Source organism: Malaclemys terrapin, chromosome 4 (assembly GCF_027887155.1).
Source record: "Malaclemys terrapin pileata isolate rMalTer1 chromosome 4, rMalTer1.hap1, whole genome shotgun sequence".
NCBI lineage: Eukaryota > Metazoa > Chordata > Testudines > Emydidae > Malaclemys > Malaclemys terrapin.
In genome coordinates this window covers 139,598,733-139,625,765 of record NC_071508.1, presented here as the reverse complement: position 1 = coordinate 139,625,765, position 27,033 = coordinate 139,598,733, and the positions used below count along the sequence as shown (strand labels likewise).

General features: G+C 46.4%; 1 protein-coding gene across 1 annotated transcript in view; it reads left to right on the top strand.

The window, feature by feature from the left end:
- The window catches only part of PRKCH (protein kinase C eta), a 172,263-nt gene extending 169,466 nt beyond the window's left edge, over nucleotides 1-2,797 (top strand). Inside the window, exon 14 of the mRNA XM_054028325.1 lies at nucleotides 1,797-2,797. Within this exon, the coding sequence (XP_053884300.1) occupies nucleotides 1,797-1,943 (147 nt within the window). The 3' untranslated portion in view covers nucleotides 1,944-2,797. The remainder of the gene's footprint in view (nucleotides 1-1,796) is intronic.
- The last annotated feature ends 24,236 nt before the right edge of the window (nucleotides 2,798-27,033 follow it).

The following is a 27,033-nucleotide window of genomic DNA, read 5'->3' as shown; positions in this document are numbered from 1 at the left end:
AATCTGCCTGGGACAGAAAGATAATTAAGCATCTAATGACGCATTTTCAGAAGTGTCTAAGCAGATTAGGTACCTAACTCCCCTCTGTGCTTTAATTCCCATGTGCAAAATGTGGGGTAATAATCCTTCCCTTCCCCCAACTTAACCTTGTCTTGTCTATTGAGACAGTGACCTGTCCAGGGCAGGGGCTGTCTCTCACTGGGTATTTGTACAGTGCCCAGCCCAGTGGGGCAGTGATCCATGCTGAGGCCTGTGGGTGCTACTGTAATGCCATTGAATAATTACAATGATGGGGAGCACAGAGTGCCGGTCCCTCTGTCCCCTGATACCATGCTGTCCCACGGATGCCCCTCATGATGCTTTCGCGCTCATTCCCAACGCAGATTCTCTCCAGTTCGCTTCCTATGGCACCACTGCCTTTTAAATTCCCTTTTGGGGCCTGATCCGCAGGGCTGCTGAGCTCCTTTACCTCACATTGCAGTCAGTGGGCCCCCTCCTGTTCAAATCCCAGAATCAGGCCCAGTGGTCCTTGCAGGTGCTCAATACTTTTCAGGATCAGGCTCTTTATGTTCTGCCTTTTCCTTCACCTGAATCCAAATCTTCCTGGGACCAGGATCTTCCCCAGTCTTAATGTTGGGACCCCAGCCCAGTCATCCCTGGTACTCCGGGCGACCAGATGTCCTGATTTTATAGGGACAGTCCCGATATTTGGGACTTTTTTTATATGGGCCCCTATTGCCCCCCCCCCGTCCCGATTTTTCACACTTGCTGTCTGCTCACCGTACTGGTACTTGGCCTTTGCTTTGGCTAATGAGGAGTTCGGACTTCAGAACCAAGCTTTCTATTACCATCCAGAGACCTGTGTGTCTGCTGAGCTTGAACATCTCTTGGGTTGTGCCAGGTTTGTGAGACTTGTCAAGGAAACCATCAGGGTGGGCTTTTCCAAGGCTCTCAGCCCCCCCTGGAAGTCAATGGTAAAATGCCCTTTTGAGACACAGGTGGGAGCAGAGCTGAGCCAATGCTGAGTATGTTTGAAAATCCCACTTGAAACATGCACATGTTCTTGCACAGTGTAAAGTGACCATTCTGCAGGGTCTAGTGAATTCCCTTGCTAGAGTGGATCTGGAAAAATAAACTCTCGTGGTAATAAAACTTCTTCTTGCTGTTCTGGGACAGGAAAAATCAGCGTTGTCAAAATGTACCATAAGCCAACTTTGGGGTCTCTATTAAAAACAATCATACTTTGTACTGGGTGGGTAGGAATCTGGCACCTGGAGACAGGGTGTTTGTTCTTCCTGTAGCATTACTAATTCATTATTGTACAAGTATAATGGCTTTTGAACAAAGGAGAATATCCCCCAACTAGGCTGTTTCAGACACTGCACAGATAAGGAAAGACTATGTAGATTCAGCTAATTGGAAACTGTGTGTATAATTACTGTGAATGGCTGGGTCTGTGCAATCTGACACTTAAACAAAGTAAGGGATTACTGCTCCATGGGGTCTGCCATTCAGCGACAGTGCAGCCAAAACTCCAGCTGATGTCAACTAAGTCAGCGAGGGGTTTGCCTGCAAAAGGCCTATGGAGGCTTACAAAGGACAGGCTGTAAAGGGCTAAGCAAGACCACTCAGCATCTTACAGGATGCAGCCCAAAGTGAGTTACAGAACAGCTGAGCACTCCATGGAGGCAGTCATGCATCTCACTCAAGACGAGAATAAGTTACAAACAAAGAAAATAGAAAAGTGATGGTGCACGGTTTTGACCTCTCCTCTTTTTGTCTTTTTTGTTTGGCAGAAATGCAGCGAAGATGTTAGTAATTTTGATCCTGATTTTATAAAAGAAGAACCAGTTCTAACCCCCATCGAAGAGGGGATTCTTGCAATGATTAACCAAGAAGAATTTAGAAACTTTTCATACACTGATCCAGAATTACAGCCGTAGCCCCATGGAAGGTTGTGCAAGGTGGTGATCGAACCTGATGGAAGAAGTGAAAATTGGGTTTACCAGGAATTTCATTCTCAAGGAATACACTGAAACGGCCTTATATTACGCAACAGCACCAACAACAAAGTTCCTTAATGTGAAATAAAAAAAACAAAACTCTAGGATTTGTGCAACTCTGATATCAAATATTTATAGGGCTGGAATAAACATGGTATCATAAATAGTCAATGCAGACTATTAATGCTGAGATATTTGGTTCAACACAGATCTGACTAGTTGCAATTTGCAATGAGTTTGAGGAGTTGGTGTGAGCATGAAATGAGCAGCGTTTTGCAGCTCTGAGCCAAACAGACATTTTACAATACTGACCTTTGCAAGATTCAGCTTTGAGGGATCCAGCACTGCCTCTTCTTTGGAAACATGGAAAGAACCAGCAACCACTGGGCTCATTGAGCAAGGTGGTCCACGTGGCGCTACCTGTTTCTGGAGTATTTATTTCTATCCTAAGGACAAATGGCTCTTTGAACCTGTTTTGGGCTTCCATGTAAAATATTTTATTGTGCAGACTAGCAAAAAAATGTCACTCCCACCTGTTCTTCCAAATCGGAGTGAAGCCACTTATAAGCTCAGTGTTTTAGTATGTGTGATATGAAAAGTTTTAGCATTTGCATTCTGTGAAATGCCTTTTTGCATCATGCACTCTCAATGCTCCTTTCTCTGCATACCAGCTGTTTTCAACTAAAATATTGTGTGTGAAACCTTGCCATTTACTTGGATTTTATTTAATTATGTTATACGGAGCCCCCTTTTGTGAGTTCACTGGCTCATTAAAACTTTAATGGAAAATGGTAGCTCTTAAATTATTTGTAGTGTTATTGTGACGGGAGCTGCAAAGCGGACAAGTTGTTTGAAAGCAGAATTGTCAAATAATAAGCAATGACATTGTTAAGGTTCCTTCCCCACTCTGAACTTTAGAGTACAGATATGGGGACCTGCATGTGAACCTCTTAACTGAATTATCAGCTTAGATCTGGTTTTGCTGCCACCACTCCCAAGTACTAACTCCCTTCCTTGGGTAGCCTTGAGAGATTTCTCCACCAATTTCCTTGTGAGCACTGATCCAAACCCTTGGATCTTAAAACAAGGAGAAATTAACCATTCCCCCTCCTTTCCCCCACCAATTCCTAGTGAGTCCAGATCCAATCCCCTTGGATCTTAAAACAAGGAAAAATCAATCAGGTTCTTAAAAAGAAGGCTTTTAATTAAAGAAAGAAAGGTAAAAAATCATCTCTGTAAAATCAGGATGGAAAATAACTTTACAGGGTAATCAGATTCAAAGAGCCCAAAGGAACCCCCTCTAGCCTTAAGTTCAAAGTTACAGCAAACAGAGGTAAACCCTCTAGCAAAAGGTACATTTACAAGTTGAGAAAACAAAGATAAACCTAACACGCCTTACCTGGCTGTTACTTACAAGTTTGAAATATGAGAGACTTGTTTAAAAGATTTGGAGAGCATGGATTGATGTCTGGTCCCTGTTAGTCTCAAGAGCAAACAACCCCCAAAACAAAGAGCACAAACAAAAGCCTTCCCCCCCCCCACCAAGATTTGAAAGTATCTTGTCCCCTTATTGGTCCTTTGGGTCAGATGTCAGCCAGGTTACCTGAGCTTCTTAACCCTTTACAGGTAAAAGGATTTTGGTGTCTCTGGCCAGGAGGGATTTTATAGTATTGTACACAGGAGGACTGTTACCCTTCCCTTTATAGTTATGACAGACATAAAAGGACAACACTCTCCCCCTGAGAAGGATAAACCTTCCCTGAGATTCAAGGAGAGAGGTGACCTAGTTGGGTTTGGATTTAAGAGCTTGTTATTCAGAAGGGATGCCTTATCAATTGTAGCCTTAAGCACGTGAGCCATTGTCAAGTTGGTACAATGCTGAAAGCAGCTTCTAGAAACCAGTCACTCCAGTAGGAGATTCAGATGTGCTTTCCCTTCACTTCTGGAAAGCAGACACATTATATGTCCGTTTCCAATGCTGACTTCTTTAGCCATTGCTAAGCTTCAGCCTGCGTGTCAGGATTAGAACCCTTTTTCTTGAGGATCTGACGACCTCCCGGGCAGATTCCAATTAGTGGGAAGCGGAGGTGAGTTTTAAACCGTTTGCAAAGCTACCTTGTGTTACAAGTCACAAGTTTAATCTGAAAAAAGGGTGGTCTGGGAAGGACTGTCCGTGTTCTCGCGTCTGGTCTACACACTAACAATATACCTGCAAAACTATGTTGGTTAGGGGTGTGATTTATTTTATTTTATTTTATTTTTTTACTGATAGAGCTGCACACAAGCAACCCCTAGTATAGAGGCAGTTCTACCAGTATAAAAGTGCTTATACTGGTATAGTTTATTTCTCTTCCTGTACAGGAATAAATTATACTGCTGTAAGGACTTGGATACCAATATAAATGCATCCATACTTGGGGGTTGTACTACTTTAATTATGCTGGTCTAGTTAAAGTGGTCCAAGTTGTGTATGTAGACAAGACATTACAGTCGTATCCAAAGCCTATGGAAGTCAAGTGGTCTCCTTTCTTTGACCTCTGTGGTCTTTGGATCAGGCCACACCCACCACAGCAGCATCTGAGCAGTGGTGAAAACAGAGATTCTCTCTTTAACAAGCAATATGCACGTGGTGGGCACCAAATGAATAAAAATGATCATTCTAAAAACCTTACTTTCAGCACTGGAAGGAGGGCTTCAGCAGGCAGCTGGTTACAAATTCTCTATGGGCAATCCCCTTTGGCAGTTAGTCCCACTGGAGATAATTGTAGAGTAGCCTCCTGGGGAGACCTGTGCCATGAGGGTGATTCATGACATGCCTCCTTCACCAGATGGCTGGTATCATCATCATCATTTTATTGGTAGTGCTGCTCCTCTGAACATCCATGGGCCTCATGGGATATCATTCTTGAATCCCTCAGGAGTGAGAGCCGCCAAATCACCCATAAACCTCGAACCTGACTGTTGCATCACCATGCTAACCAGACTCCGGCAATATTACAGTAACTGGTTACATTATTGATGAATGCAGAAAACCCAACTTTTAAGACTTTTATTGATGTACCCCCTAGAAATCTATATTCTGAGTGAATCCAAGGAACAGGCCATTGTGACATGGTTTCTGATTTACATTTCACAAAAATCTCTGCTAGAAAGTTGGGAATAGGAGTAACTCTAATTGCACTTAACACCATACTGAAAGGAGCCCAGCAGGAAAAAATCTCCCCTTGTACAGCCAATTTCTGGTTGATCATTCACCAGGGGTAATGTTTTTGGATGGGTGAGTAAAATGTCAGGGGTGAAGTCCTGGCCCCGTGGAAGTTGATGGCAATTTTGCCATTGATGTTAGTGGAGCCAGGAATTCACCCCATAGGACCTTTTACATTATCCTCATCATTGTAAAAGCATGTGCATGCAGATCTCTTGCCTGGACTGGAAATTCAATGGTAATTTGCAATTCTGCTGTGCTGTGTAAAATAATGATACTGGTTTTCACAATTCAGAATCACCATTCATCTCTGCTGGCTTCCTGGAACTAAAATGACAAACATAATAATTTAGCTGCCACAGTCAACAGACGCTGAATCAGCTGCAATTGGCCAGGTTCCCCGAATTCTGCCATTCTTTTAGAAGGAATTGATATTTCGCTTTCACTCCTTCAAGACCTTGTTGGCTGCAGAATGAATATCAACTCATTAGAAAGTATCCATGCAATAATTTTGGTTTTTGCAAAAGCAGATCTAGCATTTAGGCTGTTGTTGAATATGCAGCTAAAGGTTGGTTTTTAAAACAAAGCGTCCATACGAAGAAGCTCCTGCATGAGTTGCTCTGCCAATTATTTTGACAGCATGACCAGCTTGGGTGGATATGATTAGACAGTTTTAGTATATTAATTTTAGACCTTGCATGGGGAGTATGTTAAACTAGCAGCCACTGGTTTCCAAAGATTAAAGTATAGAAAGCTTGTATTCTCTCCAGTATGAAAATTGGCCATGGAGCAAATTATTATTAGGCAACTTTGCCCTAAAAGGGTAAATGCAGGCTTTTTAATACTTGCATTAAAAAGAAAAGTGTCTTTGATGTCTCAGCTCTGACTTCTTGCTATGGACTGTCCTTTCATTTTCAAAGAGATGCAGGAGATTTAGCCATAAAATTCAATGGGCTAAATCTCATTCAAGGCCTTTGAAAGTTTAGAGGAAGATGCAATTCAAAGAAGGCAGTTGGCTCAAGATATATGACAAGTAGGCTGTCAAAGGAATCGTTTTTAATGCAACGGCTTGGCAGGCAATGAAAAAACATTGTCACTAGCCTCGAAATATTTCTAGAAATTAATTTTAAAATAAAATTTAGCAATTGTCTAAAGATGCTTTGCGTAAGTTATAAAATCCCACATCATGTTTTCACTCATTTTTCGAACTGCAGTGCAAGCAATGGCTGCGTTCAGTTGAGGTTGCCTAACCATTCCTGCCCTAATCTCCTCATTACCTTCCATACCTTTCAACTGCTAGGATGAAATTTTCCATATTTTTTTTTTCAAGCTTGAGAACAAGCAATTTTGAGAACAAGGGGATGGGCAAGGAGTAAAGTTCACTTTTCCCATTGCAAAAATATCTCACACTAAGCAATTTGAATTGCAAAGCCCTCATGGAGTCAAAGTGCCTTTCACAGTATTGGTGATCCTTGCAATTGTATTGGGAGTCTCACAATATTTGTTGTTTTATTTAAAGCCCCTGCTCTTGGAGTCATGGGATTAGGTGAGAATCTCAGGTTTTGTGTTCTAAAAAAGTTTCTGGCCCTCATGGTTGCAGAGGAAAGCTGAAAAAACTTGACCCAGATATTTCCAAAAGGCTCAGAAACCAGAAGACAAACAAAAAAAGACTCAGAATGATTTTTTTTTAATTCTATGATTTTTGAGCCAACCTGGTCATTTTGGGGGGCCTGGCTCATGCTTTTTGAACATCTGGGTGGGAAATACTGCTTTTGTTACCCTGGCAAAAATTCTGTTGATTTAGCTGAGTTATACGGGCTTGACAATTGTAGTGCAGGTGGCACTGTAGTAAAAAATATAGTGAACCTTGTCTCGTTCAGCGCAGGAGGGACACAGTTAAGAGAGCTCAGAATTTTTGCAGGAAAGCAACTGCAAAAGATCCTTTCTCTTGCAAGGCTCAAAAACTGCAGCTGCTGACGAGTGGAATGTGCCTGCAATGAGAAGAAGGTCTGTTTTGTGCATTCTGCAACTTAACCTTCCGCACTGTGAATGAGGCATGGGCTGCCTGCTGGTTGTTAATGTACCTAACTATAGATGAGGCAGAGGGTTTATCAGCGACATCTTATCTGTTCTTGCTCGCCAGTCATGGCTTACTGGATGTTACCGTTACAGTGTTGTCAACTCTCAGGATCTGCAAGTCTCATGATATTTCTTACTTTTCTTAGAGCCCTAGCTCCTGCAGTTGTGTAAATATGAGAATCTTAGCTTTCATTTTTAACAAAAACGTAGTTTTCTAACCTTTCTGATTGCGTTAAAAATGGGACTCAAGTGCATCCTAAAGATTCTAAAGGTAAAGTAAAAAGAAACCAAGATATATTGGCCTAAAAATCATGAAATTTAACCAAAAAATCTTATTATTTGGCAGGGAGGGGTCTGATTCATGATCTTTAAACGCTTGTGGTCGGCAATACTTGCACTTACATCCCATTGCTGATTAATTAAGTGCCCATGCCTTGGCATATAGTTTTCTACATGCAACAGCAGGCACCTCTTGCTGTTGGCATGTTCATACACAATGTGTTTTCATCAGGGTGGCACACAAACCTGGTTTTATTTTTTGCATTGTGTAACAGGGTGTGCTGGTCCTTTAAGCCCTGTTCCCAGTTCAGCCCAGAACCAGGGAACTGGGGGAGTTGTAATCTCCACGGCTGATCGGAATAAGAGCTGTCACGTCAACAGATGCTGGGACGGTGTGCGGGGGGAATATAAGCAATCCATTCACTCAGAACAAGAAGAGAGCAGGAAATGACCCAGGGCTCTGGGCCTTGCTAGTTGGGGCCCTGGAAGAAGCTTGAACTATGCCCACCAAAAGAGGTAACCTTGAGAGAACAGAAGCAGGAAAACGTGGTCAGATCTGATGTTTTGGGCCCCAAGGATGAAAATTTTCCAAAGTGCCTAAGTGACTTAGGTGTGTAAGTTCCATTAAAGGTCAATGGGAATGAGTCATGTAGGAGCTTTGGAAAAGTTCTACGCCAGGACTAGAGTTTGTGGAAGAGGGAGGGTGTGAGCTCCCCTTTGATTCTGAGGGACCGGCAGGGGGTCATTGCAGTTATACCCTAGAGCGGAGAGAAGACTGGGACCCTGATCAAGAGAAGATGAAGAAGAGGATGGAGATTTTCAAGAGGTTTAACCCTTTAGTTAGAGGGTTAATTTACCCAACCAGCAAAGCCTTCTTCCTCAATTGTGCGATGGTGGGGCATCTAGTAAGGTGTTCTTAAATTATTCCCAATTATCATTTGTTGTCACTTGATGTCTGTATTTTCTCTCCGTGAGCTGTCCCACCTCTGCACAGACCTTGATAGTACTACCCAGAAAAAACACAGACTCGGTTTGGTGGAGAAGACCTTCACCCAGGTTTATTGTCGACAAATCACGGTTCTACTGCCCCATAAGTGCTACGGGTACACTAACACATGTATGCCCATGATCAATGGGCCAGCCCAGTCAGCAACAGGACTTTCTGATGTTGCCCCTTCTATGATTTCTCTTTTATACATTGATACAAACAAGTTATGTATTACACTCCTGACGTGGTTAGTTACTAACCCTACACCTTGTACCTGCTGGTTTGAACAAAACATCCCCCTACATTTTCCTGTCCTCCCGTGCTTGTCTTACTCGGGGTCAGTGTGTTCCTGTACTATCTCCCAGGATTGTGTTTACATGAAGAGCCAGTGCTTAGTACTTGGGAGATCCTGTGTTTTAGCAACACTTGCCGTACCTTTGCCAAGTTCATGTACCAGACAGTGAACTTGTAAGCAAATGTCTACTTTATGACAGTGCCTGACTTTGGCTCATATCATGGCCTGGCTTTGCTGACTGGGCTTCAGGTCTTGCACCAGGCCCTATGCTCTTTCTCTCTCCACTAAGTCATTCACATTTTCCAGATTAAATTTTTCCTCCCATCTGATTTGGCTCATAATGGTTTTCAGCTTTGTGAAATTGGCCCCATTAAAGCACCAAGTAAATATATTATTAGTCTAGACTTTATTCTGCTTGCACATTATAAATGTGATCATGTCATGATCACTTGTACCTAACCTACCATAACCTTTTAGCTCTGTGATCAGTTCCTCTTTATCTGCTAGGACATGGCTGGAACACGTTTTGAGTTAGGAAACTGTCATCTGCAACATTTAGAAATTCCAAGGATGTTTTAGTACTGGCAGCATGAGACCTCCACTGTATGTCACTCAAGTTGAAATCTCTCATGATCATGCAGTATTTTTTCCTACACCTTATAGGTGTGTAAGGAAGTGGCCATCCTTTTCCACACTGTGATTTAGTGTTCTGTAGCAGACACCAACTAGAACCTTATCTTGAGCTTTATGTGTTTGGACATGGATCCATAAGCATTCAAGATAATCTTCTTCCATGTGATCAGTGACTTTGAAATGGGTAATCTGGTTTTTGACATAGAGTGCCACTCCCCTCTTCCCACTTGATCTTCCTGAATAAGTTATAACCATTGATTTTAACGTTCCAGTTGTGTGACTCATTCCACCAGGTTTCAGTACTACCAACTAGATCCAATTTATGCTAATAAATGAGTGATTCCTCTCGTTTATTACCCAGGTGCCTAGCATTAGTGTATAGGCAATTCAGCCATGTCTTCTCTCCATGTCCTTTGGTTTCTTGATTTTGTTCTCAACATCTTGATTTTGTGCTAAGTGCTCATATCCTCCCGCTTTTCCCCTTTTGCTAGTGGTTTAACTCCTTCCTGACTACTCTAGCCAGCCAGTCCCCAAGGAAACTGGTCCACCTTCTACTGAGGTGAAGGCCATCCAAACTATTCAACCTCCTCTCCCCATAGAAGGTGGACCAGTGTTCCACAAAGCCAAAGCCCTGCATCATTTACCTGTCCTTTCCTTCTGATCTCGAGTTATCTTCTATAGTTTCCATTCTGAGGACCTGGTATCAATCTGAAACTTCTAACTGTGCAGAATTTCCTACATAATTCTTCTCTTTGGTGGCTATAGCCTGCCCATCCTCCTGTGTCTCCAACCATGAAGAATGCTGTAGTGACCTCTTGCCTCTGGTGGTTATGAACTGCTGGGCCTCCTCTCTGACTTTCTCTCTCCCTGATTTCTTTGTGCCCAGCTCCATTCTTCCTTGAAACTGGGGTACTGGTGTTCCCCAAAGGCTGCGGAAGGTTGTGACAGCAAATATCAGATTTGTTATTTCTGTAGGGGTCCTGAATCTGGGAAGCTAGACTGGACATTCTGCCATTCCCACCCACAGCCCACTTCAGGGGGTCCAATCTGGGGAAGGGAAGAAAGCATACCCCTGAGCCACTGGCACAGCTGCTCTAGTTGCTAACACAGTTTCTCACACTCAGGGAGGGGTAAATCAGTGTGTAGCCCCATTTGTCTAGGAAATAAGGTAGTTGGAGGGACTTCCCTCCCCCCCCCCATGCATTAAGAGTTGATAAACAAGGCATCCGCCACACTCAGGGTGGTCTGAGATGAGTCAGAACCAGAGAATTCTGGGAGTTGTAGTTCCCAGGGTTGGTGGGAATTAGAGGCTGTCACAACAAAGGATGCTGGGAGGGAGTGCCAGAAGATATAAACAACCTTTTCTCTCAGAGCAAGGAGAGACCAAGAAAACACCAAAAGCTTTGGCTCTATCTTGTAAGGGCTATGGAAGAAGCTTGTGCTATGCTAGAACAAAGGAAGTGGCTGTGGAGGAACAGAAGTGGGGAGAATTGGTGGTCAGACCCAGTGCCTGCTTCACTATCTAGAGACCCACAAGTAAAATTTTCAAAAGGGCCTATGTGACTTGGGTACCTAAGAACTGTTTTCAGCACAGCCCCAGAATGCATTCTTCTGGCTAAGGGTTTGAAACAGCATTGCCTTGTCTATACTTGCAGTCATAATGTTTCAGTTCTAGTTGAGGAGAACCCATTCCTGACAAATGGGGAGTGATTTATGTCAGCTGTGTGGCTGTTTAATTCCAGGGCCAGCCACTGACCAGTCAGCCCCCATCTGCCTATCCCCCAAGAGCCCAATCCATTAACAGCGGGCCACAAAGTCTACACAGCCTTTTTCCTGGCCACATCCCCCTATACAGCAACTATGGGGCTGGATGGGTGTATGGAGCCACTATTCCAGTTCTGTGCCACCCCCAGATTCCCTTTTCTGCCGGGGGCTTCCCAAGTAGCCAACTTAACCTAGCTTTACAACGTGATTGTGCTCTGGGAGTAGTGCAAAAGTAGCCATTGCAGACCTAAGAACTGGGCCCTTGCTTTTGTGAAAGCCAGAACAATTGCCATTTTACTGACAACTGCAGTGATTGCTGCTGGAATCTGTGAAGTGAGAACAGCCCCCTAACAGCACCACTTGCAGCTGGAAACCCTGTGGCCTAAAGCAAGAAGATCATATTAGAGATGAGTAAGCATATTAGAGATGAGTAAGGCTGAGTCATTTAGTTAAAACTCTTTGAACTGACTTTTGGGCAATACGTTTAAATATCCTCGCCTGATAAAACAGATCTGAACACGTTGCTCTCCTGAGGTGAGATTGTTCTGGTGGGTGCCTCCTATGCCTTTTATTCTTGCCTGTTACTGAACTTTATTATGCAGGTTTTCTAACCCATTCCCTATCAATTAATTGATGACTATTTTTGCCTTTAATGAGTGAGCTTTTTTTCTTACAGCCCCAGGATGCCTTCTCCAAATCTCTGATCTCAGGGCATGATGCCTTTAATCTTTATTCTGCTACAATAATGCATTATGGGCCAGATTCTCCAGTCTGCTATGGTCACTTGGCACCACTTAGTCATAGGGAAACTCTCCGCTGGCATAAAACTAGTGGAGGCAGCTTAGCTCGTACCTGCCTCCTGTTTCAGCTATGCCCCTCAAATCCTTGGCCTAAGGCTCTTGTCTGGGAAGGGCTGAGGAGGTGTTGCAGAGCTCCAATATGCCTATTCTCTGCTAGCATAGGATCGCTTAGGGACCTTGCACTGGTGATATAAATGAAGGTCGCTCTTCAGCTGTCCTAGCTTATGCCAGGGCTAGGTGGATTAGGATCAGGGAGCATCAGCCAGCTCCCGGGAGAATAGAGCCCTATATGTTGAGCTCCTCAGAGATGTATGATTCCCAATTCATTATAACGCTAAGAAGTGCTGTGATGAAAGGGGAGCAAGAAATTCACAATGATTTGGGGGGTATGGTGGGTGGTGACACACCCTACGGCTTAGTTGCAATGCTTCTACATTGAGGCCTTCAAATTAAGGTGAAACCTTGCTGTAGTTTTCTCACCATCATAATATATATGGTGACTGCTTTCTGTGATGGGGAGGAGGAGAAGCAGGGCCGGTGCTTCCACTAGGCGACCCTAGGCGGTCGCCTAGGGCGGCAGGATTTGGGGGGTGGCATTTTGCCGTCCTCAGTAGAAATTCAGCAGCAGGGGGTCCTTCCGCTCCGGGTCTTCGGCGGAAATTCAGTGGCGGGTCCTTCACTCGCTCCGAGACCCGCTGCCGAAGTGCCCCGAAGACGCAGAGCAGAAGGACCCCCCCGCCGCCAATGCTCAGTGGAGGAGCGCTGCCGCCTAGGGCGGCAAAAACCCCAGCACCGCTCCTGAGGAGAAGACTGCGATGAACCAAGCGCTGGGTAACATTACCTGGTGTTGCAAGGCATGTTTTTCCATTTATCTAAATAGGAAATACACCCCCTCAGCTGCTGATTAGATACATATAATGAGACAGGTTTCAGAGGGGTAGCTGTGTTAGTCTAGATCAGCAAAAACAACGAGGAGTCCTTGTGCTACCTTAGAGACTAACAAATGTATTTGGGCATAAGTTTTTGTGGGTTTATGCGCAAATATATTTGTTAATCTCTAAAGTGCGGCAGGTACTCCATATAATGAGATAGAAAGCTAATCTGTCACATTTAGAATCAATCAATTAGGCGATTAGGGCTATAGATGCATTTAGCATTAGTATAAAGGAGATATTTAAACCACATGCTGCACTTAGGGATTATCATGCTAAGTGATACTATATGCAGATCAGACTATAGATGGGCTATTGTAATCAGATCACTACTTAGTTTGTAGTATTGCTAATTAGGCTGTTTCACCTTTGGGCCTCATTGCTTTCAACCAAACTGAGAATGAAGTGAAATGTCAAGGTCACAGTGACCTAAATAGTGTGTGTTGGATTTTAAAATGTATTATGTATCTGAGAATGTGTTAATCTGTTTCAAAGGAGCTGAAAAGCCCTTGCAGAGTCACAAAGGAACTAGCCCCTTAATGAAAGACTGTGTTTCTCTGATGACCCCCATCCAAATAAACTCCCTGCTAGCAGATATCAACTAGGGATTGTTCACTAATGGTTGAATTCTGCTCACCTGGCACGTCTATCTCTGTGAGTAAAGTGGCCCTGTGTCAAACCCAGCAAATGTCCTTCAGTTTCATACTCTGTCTCAGCCTGGTTTCAGAGAAGCCGATCCCCCAAAACTCCAGAGGAAGTCAATGGCAGGTGGTCAGCAACTCTGAAAATCAGGCTCTAAGGCCCAGATCCTCAAAAGTACTTAGGTGCCTAACTTCTACTGGAGTCAATGGGATTTAGGCACTTACTTTACCTTTGAGGATCTAGGGCTAGACAATTCCATAGAAGGGATGTCCCAGAGCACGGGCTAAACACTAGGGTATGATATAGTTACGCTCAGTCAAGGATCTGCAATGGATATAAATCATAGTCTGCTTAAGTGTTTAAACCTTTAAGTCACTGGTGCTGTTACCTTAAAAATTCGCAGCATATCTCAGGCTATCTCTTTAAAAACTGACCTAGGAACTGCTATAAAGCAAAAACTCCTGATATCTCGATGAGAATACCTGGGGAGTGGACATATGGCTATTCCTGGGGCTTGCTTAGAAGGTTAGAGGATGTGTCAAGGAAGGAAGCTGGGTGGGAATCCCACAATGCAGTGTAGGGAACTGGAATTACCTGAGCGGGGAAGGGAGCAGGATGTAAGATGGAGCTCTAGGGCCAAAGCTATATGACTCCATTGACTTCAGTGGAGCTGTGCTCGTTTCCAGTAGCCTCTGGGAGTGTGCGTCCAATGGGGCTATGATAGAAAGCAAGGGAAAGCAGGTCAATGTGTAACAGTCCCTGTACTGAGAGGTGTGACTGGTGGCTCTGCAAAGCTAGCAGAGCATCCCCAGCCTATTCCCCTCTCAAGCCCTGATCAAAAAGTCCAACAATGGCCACGGAAAAATTCCCATTGACTTCACTGGGCTTTGGTGCAGGCTGTTAGATTGGGAGGGAAATGATGTGAAAGCGGATCTGGTCTTCATTACATCTCCTCCCCTCAACGGTGAGCGAGAGGTTGGGAACCTCCTTGTGTGGAGAAGATGCTCTCCCACCACTTGGCAGGAGCAGGCAATTTTACCTTGATTTTTAGGGGCTTCTTCTGCAGCCACAAGAATTGTGGGTGCCTAATCTGCCATGACTATATGCTCAAGAGGCCACCGCTGCTGTCTGAAACAAAAAGCACTGGGAGGCCCGGCTGTGGGCGTGGCTAAAAATGTGATGGCTGCTTTCAAGGACTGGTGCAAACCCATTTATCCCAAGGGTTTCAGCAGCATCCTCAAACATGGGGCTCTGGATTCATTTATTTAGATGCTTTTTTCTTTTGCCCATCTATCAGCTTCTCCAGAGGCATCCCAGAAACCAGACCCACGAACAATTATCATCAAAAATGTCAAGCAGGGTTCAGAGGAAAACACAGCTCCTGAGCAGCCCATCCCCGCAACAAGTTTCTGGAATAATAATAATAATTAATAATAATGGGGTATTAGTATTTATCATTTATATTACTGTAGTATCCAGAGGCCTGAGTCAGCATCAGATCCCCATTTTGCTAAGGACTATGCACACAGGCACATGTAGTAAAGAGACTGTCCTTGCCCTTCAGAGCTTACAAACCCAGCGAGTCTCTAATCAAAGACTAATTCAAAATGTGCTCCAGTTCTACCATACGCTAGGAACCTTGCTGCAGGAATCCCTGGGTGAAGTTCTGTGGCTGTTGTTAGACAGGAGGTCAGATTAGATCAGTGGTTCTCAACCCGTGGGCCGCATGTGGCCCACTTAGCACACAGCTGTGGCCCAGCTGTGTGGCGAAAGGGCAGCAGGGGCCAGGACTGGGGCTCCTACGTATTGGGGTCAGAGCTTCCACCCAGGGTTGGGACTCCTGCACAGCCCCACACAGCAGGGTCCAGGGTCAGGGCTGCCACCCGGCCCCATACTCCAGGGTCCGGGGTCAGGGCTACCACCTGGCCCAGCACAGCAGGGTCCAGGGTCAGGGCTGCCACCTGGCCCCATGCAGTAGAGTCTGGGGTTGGGGCTGTCGCCAGCCCCACACAAAAAGGTCTGGGATTGGGGCTGCCGCCGGCCCCACACAAAAAGGTCTGGGATTGGGGCTGCCGCCGACCCCACACAAAAAGGTCTGGGATTGGGGCTGCGCCAGGCCCCACACAGCAGAGGTCAGGCTCAGGGTTGGCAGCAGGGACGGGTCGGGGCTACCAACTGGCCCCGCTCAACAAGGTCCGGGGTCTCTGCTGCCCAGCCCCACCACCGGGGCTCTGCTCCTGGCCCCACTCTGTGGAGGGGTCTCTGGGCAGGGGGCGCTGGGCACTGTACAGACAGAACAAAAAGCGCCTGGGCTCTGGCAGATCAAAGGGAGAAATGAATTCCAAACTGTGAATGTAATGCCCCCAACCATCTCCTATTTAAACCAGCGGGGTCTGAGCACAGATGCTTCAGATGGTCACAACAGCTGAGCTCCGGGGGAAAGTGACATCTGTGGAAACATACAGCAGTCTGGGGGAGGAGAAGGTTTGGCTCGTCAGGGTTTGTACAAATGGCGGCTAGTGTGGGATGTGTTTCTGCTTCTCTGCTATGGGATGTACGGGCTGAATTGCTGTTTCCAGTGGGTGTGGTTCACTGGCTGGGTTCCACCAGTGGAAGCCGGCAGAATCTGGGCTAATCTGCCGCGAGGGTGGGCGGAGCCAAGGTAAGGGAAGCTGCCACATTCCTTACTTAGAAGGGGGAGCTGGAGCCAGTTGGTGCAGCCGAGAAGCGGGCTGGGGAAGGGGAATGGCCATGGAGCCCAGCCCAGCAGATGCATGTCTTGGGACAGTACATTTAGCAAAGAGCTGGGCAGCCTCTATCTGTGGGGCTCTTTGGATCCCAGGATAGAAGGCAGCCCTGCCTTTGCTAACAAAACTCACAAGGGGTTTCATGCCTTGCCCTCCCAGGGGAGGAGCAGTGCAGGTAATCCTAGTGAACATGACACTCAAATCCAGTCCAGCATATGCATTGTTCTAAAGAACATACATGCTTTAGCATGTTAATTAACATGTTAACAGTGTGACTAAATCATTGTGTAGACAGGACACAAACCCAAGCAGGGGCATGCACGGGAATAAACATTTGGCCGCTTTTGGAGGGGCACTTTCTGCGCCCCCGTGGCCAGAGGAGCTGGCTCTCCCCCGCCCCCACTCCAAGGCCTGAGGTGCTTGCCGCCGGAGGAGCCTCCTCTCCCCACCATGGCCCTGGGGCTGGTGGAACTTGCTCTCTCCCAGCAGCTGGAGGAACTGGATCTCCCGCCATGGCCCCAGGGCCAGAGGAGCTACCATCTCCCGCCCCAGCTCAGGGCCGGAGGAGCTCTCTATCCCCACCCCAGCTCCAGGGGAGTTTTCTGTCCCCACTGATTGGGGGGGTGGGGAGGTGCCCCTGCTTGTGCCCCTCCTCCCCGTGCATGCCCCTGAACCCAAGGGATATACCCAACTTAGCAGGGTCGGCTTTAGGCCAATTCAACCAATTCCCCTGAATCGGGCCCCGCACCTCAAGAGCCGGTGTGCTGTACCCAGGTGGCCCAGCTTCCCCAGGGGGCAATTTAAAGGGCCTGGGTCTCCCAGCAGGGGCTGGAGCCCCAGTCCCTTTAAATTGCCACCAGAGCCCTACTGCTGGAGCTCTGGGGTAGGGCTGCGGGGCTGTGGGGGCTATTTAAAAAGTCCGGGGCTCCCGTTGCTTCTACTGCCCCAGCCCTTTAAATAGCCGCTGGAGCCCCGCCGCTTCCCCAGCTCCTGCTGGTGCTACCCCGGTGGGGGAGGGAGGAGGAAGGGGCACTTACCGTACAGGGTGGGCTGTACCCACACTCTCTGCCCGCACCCCCTGCCCTGCCCTCAGCCAGCCCGTCTCCAGCCAGCCCCGCACCCCCTGCCCTGCCCGCAGCCAGCCCGTCTCCAGCCAGCCCCACATCCCCTGTCCGCAGCCAGCCCGTCTCCAGCCAGCCCCGCACCCCCTGCCCTGCCCTCAGCCAGCCCGTCTCCAGCCAGCCCCGCACCCCCTGCCCTGCCCGCAGCCAGCCCGTCTCCAGCCAGCCCCGCACCCCCTGCCCTGCCCGCAGCCAGCCCGTCTCCAGCCAGCCCCGCACCCCCTGTCCTGCCCGCAGCCAGCCCGTCTCCAGCCAGCCCCGCACCCCCTGCCCTGCCCGCAGCCAGCCCGTCTCCAGCCAGCCCCGCACCCCCTGCCCTGCCCGCAGCCAGCCCGTCTCCAGCCAGCCCCGCATCCCCTGCCCTGCCCTCAGCCAGCCCGTCTCCAGCCAGCCCCGCACCCCCTGCCCTGCCCGCAGCCAGCCCGTCTCCAGCCAGCCCCGCACCCCCTGCCCTGCCCGCAGCCAGCCCGTCTCCAGCCAGCCCCGCACCCCCTGCCCTGCCCTCAGCCAGCCCGTCTCCAGCCAGCCCCGCACCCCCTGCCCTGCCCTCAGCCAGCCCGTCTCCAGCCAGCCCCGCACCCCCTGCCCTGCCCGCAGCCAGCCCGTCTCCAGCCAGCCCCACATCCCCTGTCCGCAGCCAGCCCCTGCCGCACCCCCTACCCGCAGCCAGCCCTGCCCGCACCAGCCCCATACCCCCTGCCCTGCTGCTGCCCACAGCCAGCCCCACACTCCCTGCCCACAGCCAGCCCCTGCTGCACTCCCGGCCCTGTCTCCAGCCAACCCCTGCTGCACCCCCCTGAGGCCCTGCCCAAAGCCAGCCAGCCCTGCATCCCCTGCCCTGCCTGTAGCCAGCCCTGCACTCCTCTGTCTCCAGCCCTGCCAACCCATGCCGCACCCCCCTGCGGCCTTGCCTGAAGCCAGTCAGCCCACCCCACACACCCCTGTCTCCAGCCAGCCCCGCACCCCTTGTCCTGCCTGCAGCCAGACCCTACCTCCAGTCAGCCCCTGCCCTGCCTCCAGCCAGCCCCATGTCCAGTGGTGCCCTGCAGTTCCCAGGGCAGTAACCCTGCACACCTGCTTCAATGAGTGGGGCAGGGAGCAGCTGGGATCCACACACGTGCACACCGGCTAGGGTGAGCAGACAGCAAGTGTGAAAAATCGGGACGGGGGTGGGGGTAATAGGATCCTATATAAGAAAAAGACCCCAAAATTGGGACTGTCCCTATAAAATTGGGACATCTGGTCACCCTAGCACACCCCCAGGGAGTGGTGGGGACCCACACATGTGAAACGGAGCTTATTTCTAGTTCAGGCCCATCTTTTTAAAAAAGAACTTTAGGTAGGGTTACCATACATCCGTATTTTTCTGGACATGTCAGGCTTTTTGGTTCTTAAATCGCTGTCCGGGAGGAATTTTTAAAATTTAAAAATTTCTCCCGGGAAAATACGGACGTATGTAACCCTATTGGTACAAAAAATACATACTGTGGCACATCCCTTAAATCAGAACTTTTTATAGGGAACCGGTTGCTAAGAAATGAAAGGCTTTATTTTTACGTTTTTTGTTTTTTTTAGTCACCTCTGCTGAGGCCCTGCCGAAAATGTTCGAATTGGGCCCACACTTCCTAAAGCCGACCCTGCAACTTAGCAGCAAACATCTGTGGCCTGGAACAAACCTTGTGGTGTCTGCACAAGTTCTAAAAGTTCTCAAATAGTTCTATGTGCTTGGAATTTTCCCAGAACAAATGAGAGCTGTATACAGGTCCTCCAGCCTTTAGCTTAGATAAAAAGAGAAGGTTAGTCGAGTGTGTTCCTGTGTTTTCCATGTGCAATATTGCAAAAACTCAGGCAAAATAATTTAGTCCTGTAGGGAAACAGCAAGACATTGACTTTATCTTAGCTGCAGAGCAAGTTCTTGCATCACCAACTGAAATAACTGTAGCTGTCTGCGGTCACTGTAACCAAAAGGATGTTCAGCTTTCACTGACAGGCTGGTTTAAATGTTTGGGGAAGAGAAGGAACGTGAATGTTATTCCCTGCACTGTGCTGAAATTGTATCTCAGCAAGAAAACACAACCAACATTCCAGAAGATTGTGGGTCCACTAACTATCCAGGCAGCTCGAGAAGCTATGAAATTTGCCAAGAGACTTAGATGCCCAGTTCTTATTAATTTTCATGGGAATTGCATGTTAAAATCCTGCCAGTGGTTTTGAACATCTCAGCCCTGTTTCCTTTACTTCTAGAGGAGAGACTACTTAGCTCAGGGAGTTGGAGTTAGGTTCCATCTCCCATTGTCATCCTACCTCCTGGGCAGCAGTTCACACTCAAACCAAACTACTGTAGTTGTAGTTTTGGAGGGGCACAACTACTGGCTGAAAGTTGTTACCATTAGAAGCCTATTCGGGAGCCTACGTGACATGTCTGCCAATGTGTACGTGCCTCACAGAGTAGGTTCAGCATCTTATTATCCTTCATCTCTTCCTCCCTTCTTGTCTGTTTATGGCCTTTTCTTTTAGTGTGTGTTTGGTTCCCTTTCAAGGAAAGAGAAGAGTAACTTGTTGGGGGTTGGAGGTGGGGGAAGACAGGTTTGATTATTTGGAGCCTGATCTATAAAGTAGCTTGTAGCCACTTATTTTTATTCATTTATCTGGTTTGCAAATTAATTCTGAATTCAAGTAGCGCTAGCAGCCAGATCTTCAGCTAGTGTAAATGGGCATAATTCTGCTGAAGTCAGTGGGGCTATGTTGATTTACATCATCTGAAGGTCTGGCCCTGTGACTGTATTGTGTGAGCAATGGTCAAAGTTGCCATGGTTGTGGAATCTCTCTCTGATTAAGACATTATTACACAGTCTGTGAATTCCCCCTCATTCATTGTGGAGAGGGGAAGCGGGAGGGGGAGATTTCTCATTCAGCAGCATTGTGGCTAGGAGACTTTCACATTTTCTCATGAAACTAGATAGGTTTCAAAAACAGCCTCTGTTGTTTAGTTGTTCCCAGCTTTGGACGCTATTCCCAGTCTTGTCCATGTTGCTTCTGCATAGCAGTTTCCCTAGCCCTATTGTATGTGAAATTCAAGCCCACTGACAGTGTCTCCTCTCTGGGCTGTTACTAGGATCCGATACATATGCGTGTTGCAGCAAAGCACATGTTAGCAGACATGTAGGCTTAGTCATGAGTTTATTGAAAAAATCTAATGCAGGGCAATTAACTGGTACAAAGTTCCAAGAGAGCTGGAGGGCTGAGTATTGGGCACAGACAAGATTTGCATAGACTTCAAACTTGTAGATGCTTTGTGATGCAATCTGAATAACTTCCTTGATCTCTTATTGCCCTGGTAAATCATTTACTGTCTAGGCCTTTTTGCAAAATCTGCTAATAATCCCTCTACAAAATAGTTTCTAATCAGTTCAGTTCGATGAAGGATGACAGACCCCCCCATATTCCTAACAGGAAGCTAACTGCTCCACTGTGATGCTTGTCAAAATCCCAGCTCCAACTGTAAAAAAGAAGCTTAAGGGATTTGGATGCCCAAAATCCACCGCAAGGGAGAATTTGAAAATCCCAGTTTCTCTCCCTCCCTCTGTGCCTTATGTGTGGAGACAAGCTTGCAGGACAGATAGTCCTGATTTCGGAACATCCTGTGGTTGTGGGGGCTGGGGCTGGTGGTAACTAACAATATTTTACATGTGGAGATGAGAGTACAGAGGCAGGGGCAACGATTTTCAAAAGTGACCAATTATTTTTGGGTGCCTACCTTCAGACCATTTTAAAGAGGCCTTGTGTTCAGAGGGTGGGCGTGTAGCACTTGCTGAGAATCAGGCTCCTTCACACCAAGTTGAGCACCCAAAATGAAATATTGGAAAAAACTTGGCCAAAAGACTTTGAAAGCTGTGTTTGCAGTGAAATGTTGTGTATACGAAAGGTGGTGGCTTGACAGCTGTGGAGACCTCCCAGATGAAGAGCTGTGGCACGGGGGGCAGAGGGGGAGCAACCTAGGCTCTCCCAAACTACCCATCAATGTGCCTCTCCTTGAGCCTCAAGCCACTATCCTGCCTCAGGTAAGAGGCCTTTGAAGGGAAAGGTAAGTCAGTCTCCATGCATTCTGTGCAACCCTTGGTCTCTAATATTGCCAACAAGGCTGCAGGTTAGTGTTTGTGTTATGAACACTTGTCCACTGGAAGGAGACCAGCAGCTCACTTTCCATAGGACACCTTTCTCAGCTACTGACCATGGCAGGCTTTGAACTGGCAGCCTACAGGTGCAAGCCTCTCTAATCCATAACCACCCAGAGAGACAAGGGTGGTGGGGTTATGGTAAACTTAAAGCAAAGTGCCTATTTGATGGGAGTGCTCTTAAGGCGTAAGCAACTCCAGAGAAGTTTGAGTCGTGCTGTTCAGCATGGAGGTCAGTGTACCTGCAATCTCTGAACCTGACCTCCTCCTTTTCCCTTTACTCAGGAGACAGAGTTCTTCTTGGTCAGCCGCTTTCCCACAAAGCTGGTGCTTTCCTGTCATCAGGTAAGTGCGTTGGGCTCTTCTTGGTCACGTCTGCAGAAGCAACTTAGGTACTGCAGTGACAGGCACTAACAAAAACCCCATCATTACTAAATGAGGATTAAAGACAGGCCTGCCCTTGTCTGAGAAGATAATTCAGGAAGTCACAATAAAGCTACTCTTCCACTTCTCTCCTTTTCATTTCTACTTAGCTGAAATTCGTAACTGAAAGGTTCTGTGCATCTTGCAACATCTTGAAGAAACAGTGTTGTTTGTATTGGTGTGGTGCCCTACGACCCCATCAGCATCAGTTCCCATTGTACCAGGCCTCGTGCAAACACCTAGGGAGATGCAGTCTCTGCTCTGAACAGCTTACTGTCTAATTTAAACTAAAAAAGTAGCTCTCTCCCTTCCCCTCCAATAAAGAGTAAAAGGGCAGGTGGCAAAGGTAGTGTAGGAAGCCCTGCCCTTTAATTTGTGGCCTTACTAGATACAGTAATATGGGCTGTCACCACATCACCTGAGGCTGTGACCTTGCCAGAGGTCACAAGCCAAACATTGTCAGGAATCCACCTTACATTTCCCTCCTTCCCACCTCCCCCATGGCATCTTTAATCATAACATGGTTGCACATCCATTCATCCCCCCTAATACATGTCACGAGCCAGTATACATGCATTGTTTGCAGATCTACTATGCATTTCAAAGCTCTTCATTTTGCAGATCCCTGGATTTTTCGTCTGCTCTTTAGTACTTTCAGTACAACATCTACCTTCCTTTAGACTCTTGCCAGGTCTGACTAATTCTACCTCTGAATCACACGTACTATTCTAAGACTTAAACACGTTCAGTTACTTAGACTGCCAACTAAGTCAAGGTTATGAAGTCAAGAAAGAAAAAGGTGCACACAGATACATTTGGCTCTCATGCATGCTGTCTTGATCCTTGGCTATTTTGGGTTGCCATAGTATTCTAGTCCTGGTTTGTCCCATATATTTTTCAGAAACAGTTCTAGGGTGGAAAACTTGCATATTTCACCCATCATGCTCACAGAGAAAATGAAATCTGGGAGCAGATGTTTCAGATGTTTGCCAAGGCTGGGTATGTCATTGCATCCGCTTTCAGGCCACTGGGAGAACTACGTACTTGTTTTCAAGAATGTTATGCCAAGGGAGAAATTAAGTAAAAAAAATCTCCAGGAGCTGAAATGTCGGGAATTCTCTCCACATGTCCATTATGGGATCTGGATGTTGATAGATTAGCACCCATGGATCTGCAGAGAATATGGCTCCAGCCTCACAGATCTTGGGACAAAACTTGCAGCCCTTGCTTCCTAGTCTGTAGTTGTGCAGTTACCAGACCACCCCTCAAAAGATGGCAGGGACCAGAACCTTTGCTGCTGCAAATTAACCTCTCTCTGTTGAAGCTAATAGAGCAATCCCATCTGAGGATTGGGATGTTTAATGCTGTTCTGAGCTGCATTGTTGTACTATGTAGACAATACAATCACCATCACAGAACATCTCTAAGGTGGAACATCTCAAATGGCTAACAGCTCACAGGAACAGCACATAAGAGTTTAAGACATGAACCAAATCCAGTTAAAACTGCCTGGGAGATGTTTGCCATCTTTCTGCTTGTTGGTGGGTTTACACTTCAGCCATCTCTGCAGCCACATCTGGTGGAACTGAGGCCAGCTGAGGTGGGGCCCCGAGCAGTAATTCTGAGACCGATGGGATCATGTCCTTCCATAACAGGTTGGAACACACTGGAAGCCAGAAGGGCAGCTGAGCTCTTTCTCTGAAATCATTGCCAAATGCTTCTCAGTGAACTGGCTGACAGAAGGCACCTTCTCCCCTAGTGCTGCTCATGTCACCTTGGCAACATACCCATGTTCCACCTGTCCCTGGAGCTAAAGATCTAGGCTTGTACCCACCACTGGATCGTGCTGCACGGTGACATGTATTGCTTCCAAGCTGCTAAGCCAGGGGTTGTCCTTTTTTAATGGTGCTGTTGTAGTTTATACTAATTTCTGAATCCTTTCAGTCATAGTAATGTGAGATTGCATGATATGCAATGGTCTTTCTTTTTAAAAGGTTACCAATTCATACCTTGACATTCAGTAAGAGGCAATCTCTTACCTCAGGGTACCCTCCTGCAGTTGCAATCCATGGGTTTCTGGCAAATAGATCCTGTCAAACTAACTTGATTTTTTTTTATCTGTTTAAAAGTTTGATTGACAAAGGTAATAGCGTTGATGCTATATACTTCTGCAAGGCATTTGACTTGGTGCTACGTGCCATTTTGATTAAAAAACAAGAATGATATAAAATAGATTAAAAACTGGCTAACTGATAGGTCTCAAAATGTAACTCTAAACATGGAATTGTCACTGAGTGGGGTCTGTTTCCAGTGGGATCCCACCGGGATTGGTTCTTGGCTTTGTGCTATTTAACATCTTTATCGATGACCTGTAACAAAACAAATCATCATTGATAAAGTCTGCAGATGATACAAAAATTGGGGGAATAGTAAATAATTAAGAGGACAAGTCACTGATTCAGAGTGATCTCGCAAAGACTATGTGTTTTTAATATAGCTAAACATAAATGTATACATCTGGGAACAAAGAATGTAGGCCATACTTACAGGATGGGGGAACACTATCCTAGGAAGCAGTGACTCTCAAAAAGATTGGGGATCATGGTGGATAATCAACTGAACATGAGCTCCCAATGTGATGCTGTGGCCAAAAGAGCTAATGTGATTCTGGGATGCATAAATAGAAGAAACTTGGGTAGGAGTAGAGAGGTTATTTTACCTCTGTATTTGGCACTGGTGTAACCGTGGCTGGAATACTGTGTCCAATTCTGTTGCCCACAATTCAAGAAGGTTGTTGATAAATTGGAAAGGTTTCAGAGAAGAGCCAGGAGACTGATTAAAGGATTAAAAATCATGTTTTATGGGGATAGATTGAGGTCCTTGAGTCTATTTAGCTTAATAAAGAGAAGGTTAAGGGGTGGCTTGAACACTGTCTGTAAGTACCTACATGGGGAACAAATATTTAATAATGGGCTCTTCAACCTAGCAGAGAGAAAGTTATAACACGATCCAATGGCTGGAAGTTGAAGCTACACAAATTCAGACTAGAAATAAGGGGTAAATTTTTACCAATGAGAATAATTTAATCCTTGGAACAATTTACCAAGAGTCGTGTTGGAGTCTCCTTCACTGACAATTTTTAAATCAAGACTGGATGTTTTTCTAAAAGATCTGTTCTAGGAATTGTTTTGGGGAAGTTCTCTGGCCTCTGCTATACAGGAAGTGAGACTAGATGATCACAGTGGTCCCTTCTGGCCTTAGAATCTGTGAGTGCAGGTGCCTGAGCTAAAATTCCACTGGTATAAAAGAGACAAGGTAGCTGGGCAGGCATTTACCTTTGAAGCCCCACGTCTTTGTAGCTCACTTTGCCACTTGATTCATAGCAGCCTAAACTTGTAAACTGTCAGGGCTCATCTCTTCTCACCGGTCCCCAGGGAACGGGACAAGGGATAAGATTGGGATGCTGCTGGGGTTTATTATTCACTGTTTGTTATATCGGTGATGTTGCTGGGGTAGTGCTCTCAGCGAGCCAGTGGCCTGAGTGTGTTAGGTATGAACTGGACTTCAGGGGTGTACACAGCCAGGGATGGGAGCTCTTTTTTATGGAGTTATGATGAATCGCAATAAATAACCAACAATTCTTTAGGGCCCAATTCCGCCACTTTACTTACACGGAGCACTATGTTGCTCCTTCAGTAGTACCTTTGAAACTACTTAACATGAACTGGGCCCTAATTAGGCCAAGATTTTCAATAGTGCCTCAATTTTCTGAGTACCCAACTTGAGACTCTGTAAAGGTGCCTGATTTTATTTATTTTCGGGAGGTGGGTGCTCAAGACTGTCTGAAAATCTGCTTCTCTAAGGTGTCATGTCGGACACCCCAAAATCACGGGTTGCTTTGAAAATCATGACCTAAATAATCTTCTCTCTTTATAAAGTTTTAAAGAGTTGATTTGTTTTACCAAGGAATGTTATCAAGCTGAAATAGGTTAATACTGAGATGGGTATAAACCACAAAATCCAGACCCAGACCTGAATCAGGATTTCAAAAAACGTCTCTCCAAGTTCCGGATGATTTAGTTATGTATTTTGATTCAGGCCTGTGTCATCTGTGGTAAGAAGAAGAAAGTTGTTACAGAGTATGCACACCCTGTATCAGGATAAATCTAGATTTTCTTTCAGCTGCTCAACCCTTTGTTTCCTGGAGCTATGTAGCAGTTGAGGCAGGCATTAATACAGACTACTGCATATTGGGTCTTGACGCTATTCATCTCAAACTTGCTTTGATCAGAATGTAACTTGCTGGCGTGAATTGTTTTACAAATTTTGCTTTTGTTCGGAGGTGTCTTGCCGTTAACCCTTCCTTCTGAGCAGAAACAAGCTACATCCTAGGAACTAGATCCTTCCCCTCCCCCCGCTTACTCGTGTAGAGTACTAATTTAGGCTTTGAGTAATCCCATTGAAATAAATGCGGCTACAGAATCAGTAAGGTCCTGCACAACGTGAGTAAAAGTGGCAGCATCAGACCATTAAGTAGCTATAGCTTGCTGTAGCACTGTATGTTGGATATGTTAGTGCACAGCAAATTACAGTGAGATGGTTTCTTTTGTTTAACGAAATCAGAGTAATCATTGAACCAAAGTGATCCTTGGTGTAAGTGGGCACAACTCAGTTGATTTCATGGAAAAAACTTGTAATGAACCCAATTCAACTTTCGTATGCAGCTGCAGATTTAAACAAGACTTGGAAGTTTTGCTTTGCAGGGATTCATGTGAACACTTCCTTCTGTGGCGCTTCTCTTATGCTCCTGCCCCAATGTTTTCCTTTGAATTCTCAGTTTGAACAAGCCATGGCTCTCAAAGGAAAACTCCCAAATTTCTCTGGCTTTGAGAGTCAAAATGACACATTCTGCATGATTGTGGTCTGAGACCATTTAATCTGCCCCGG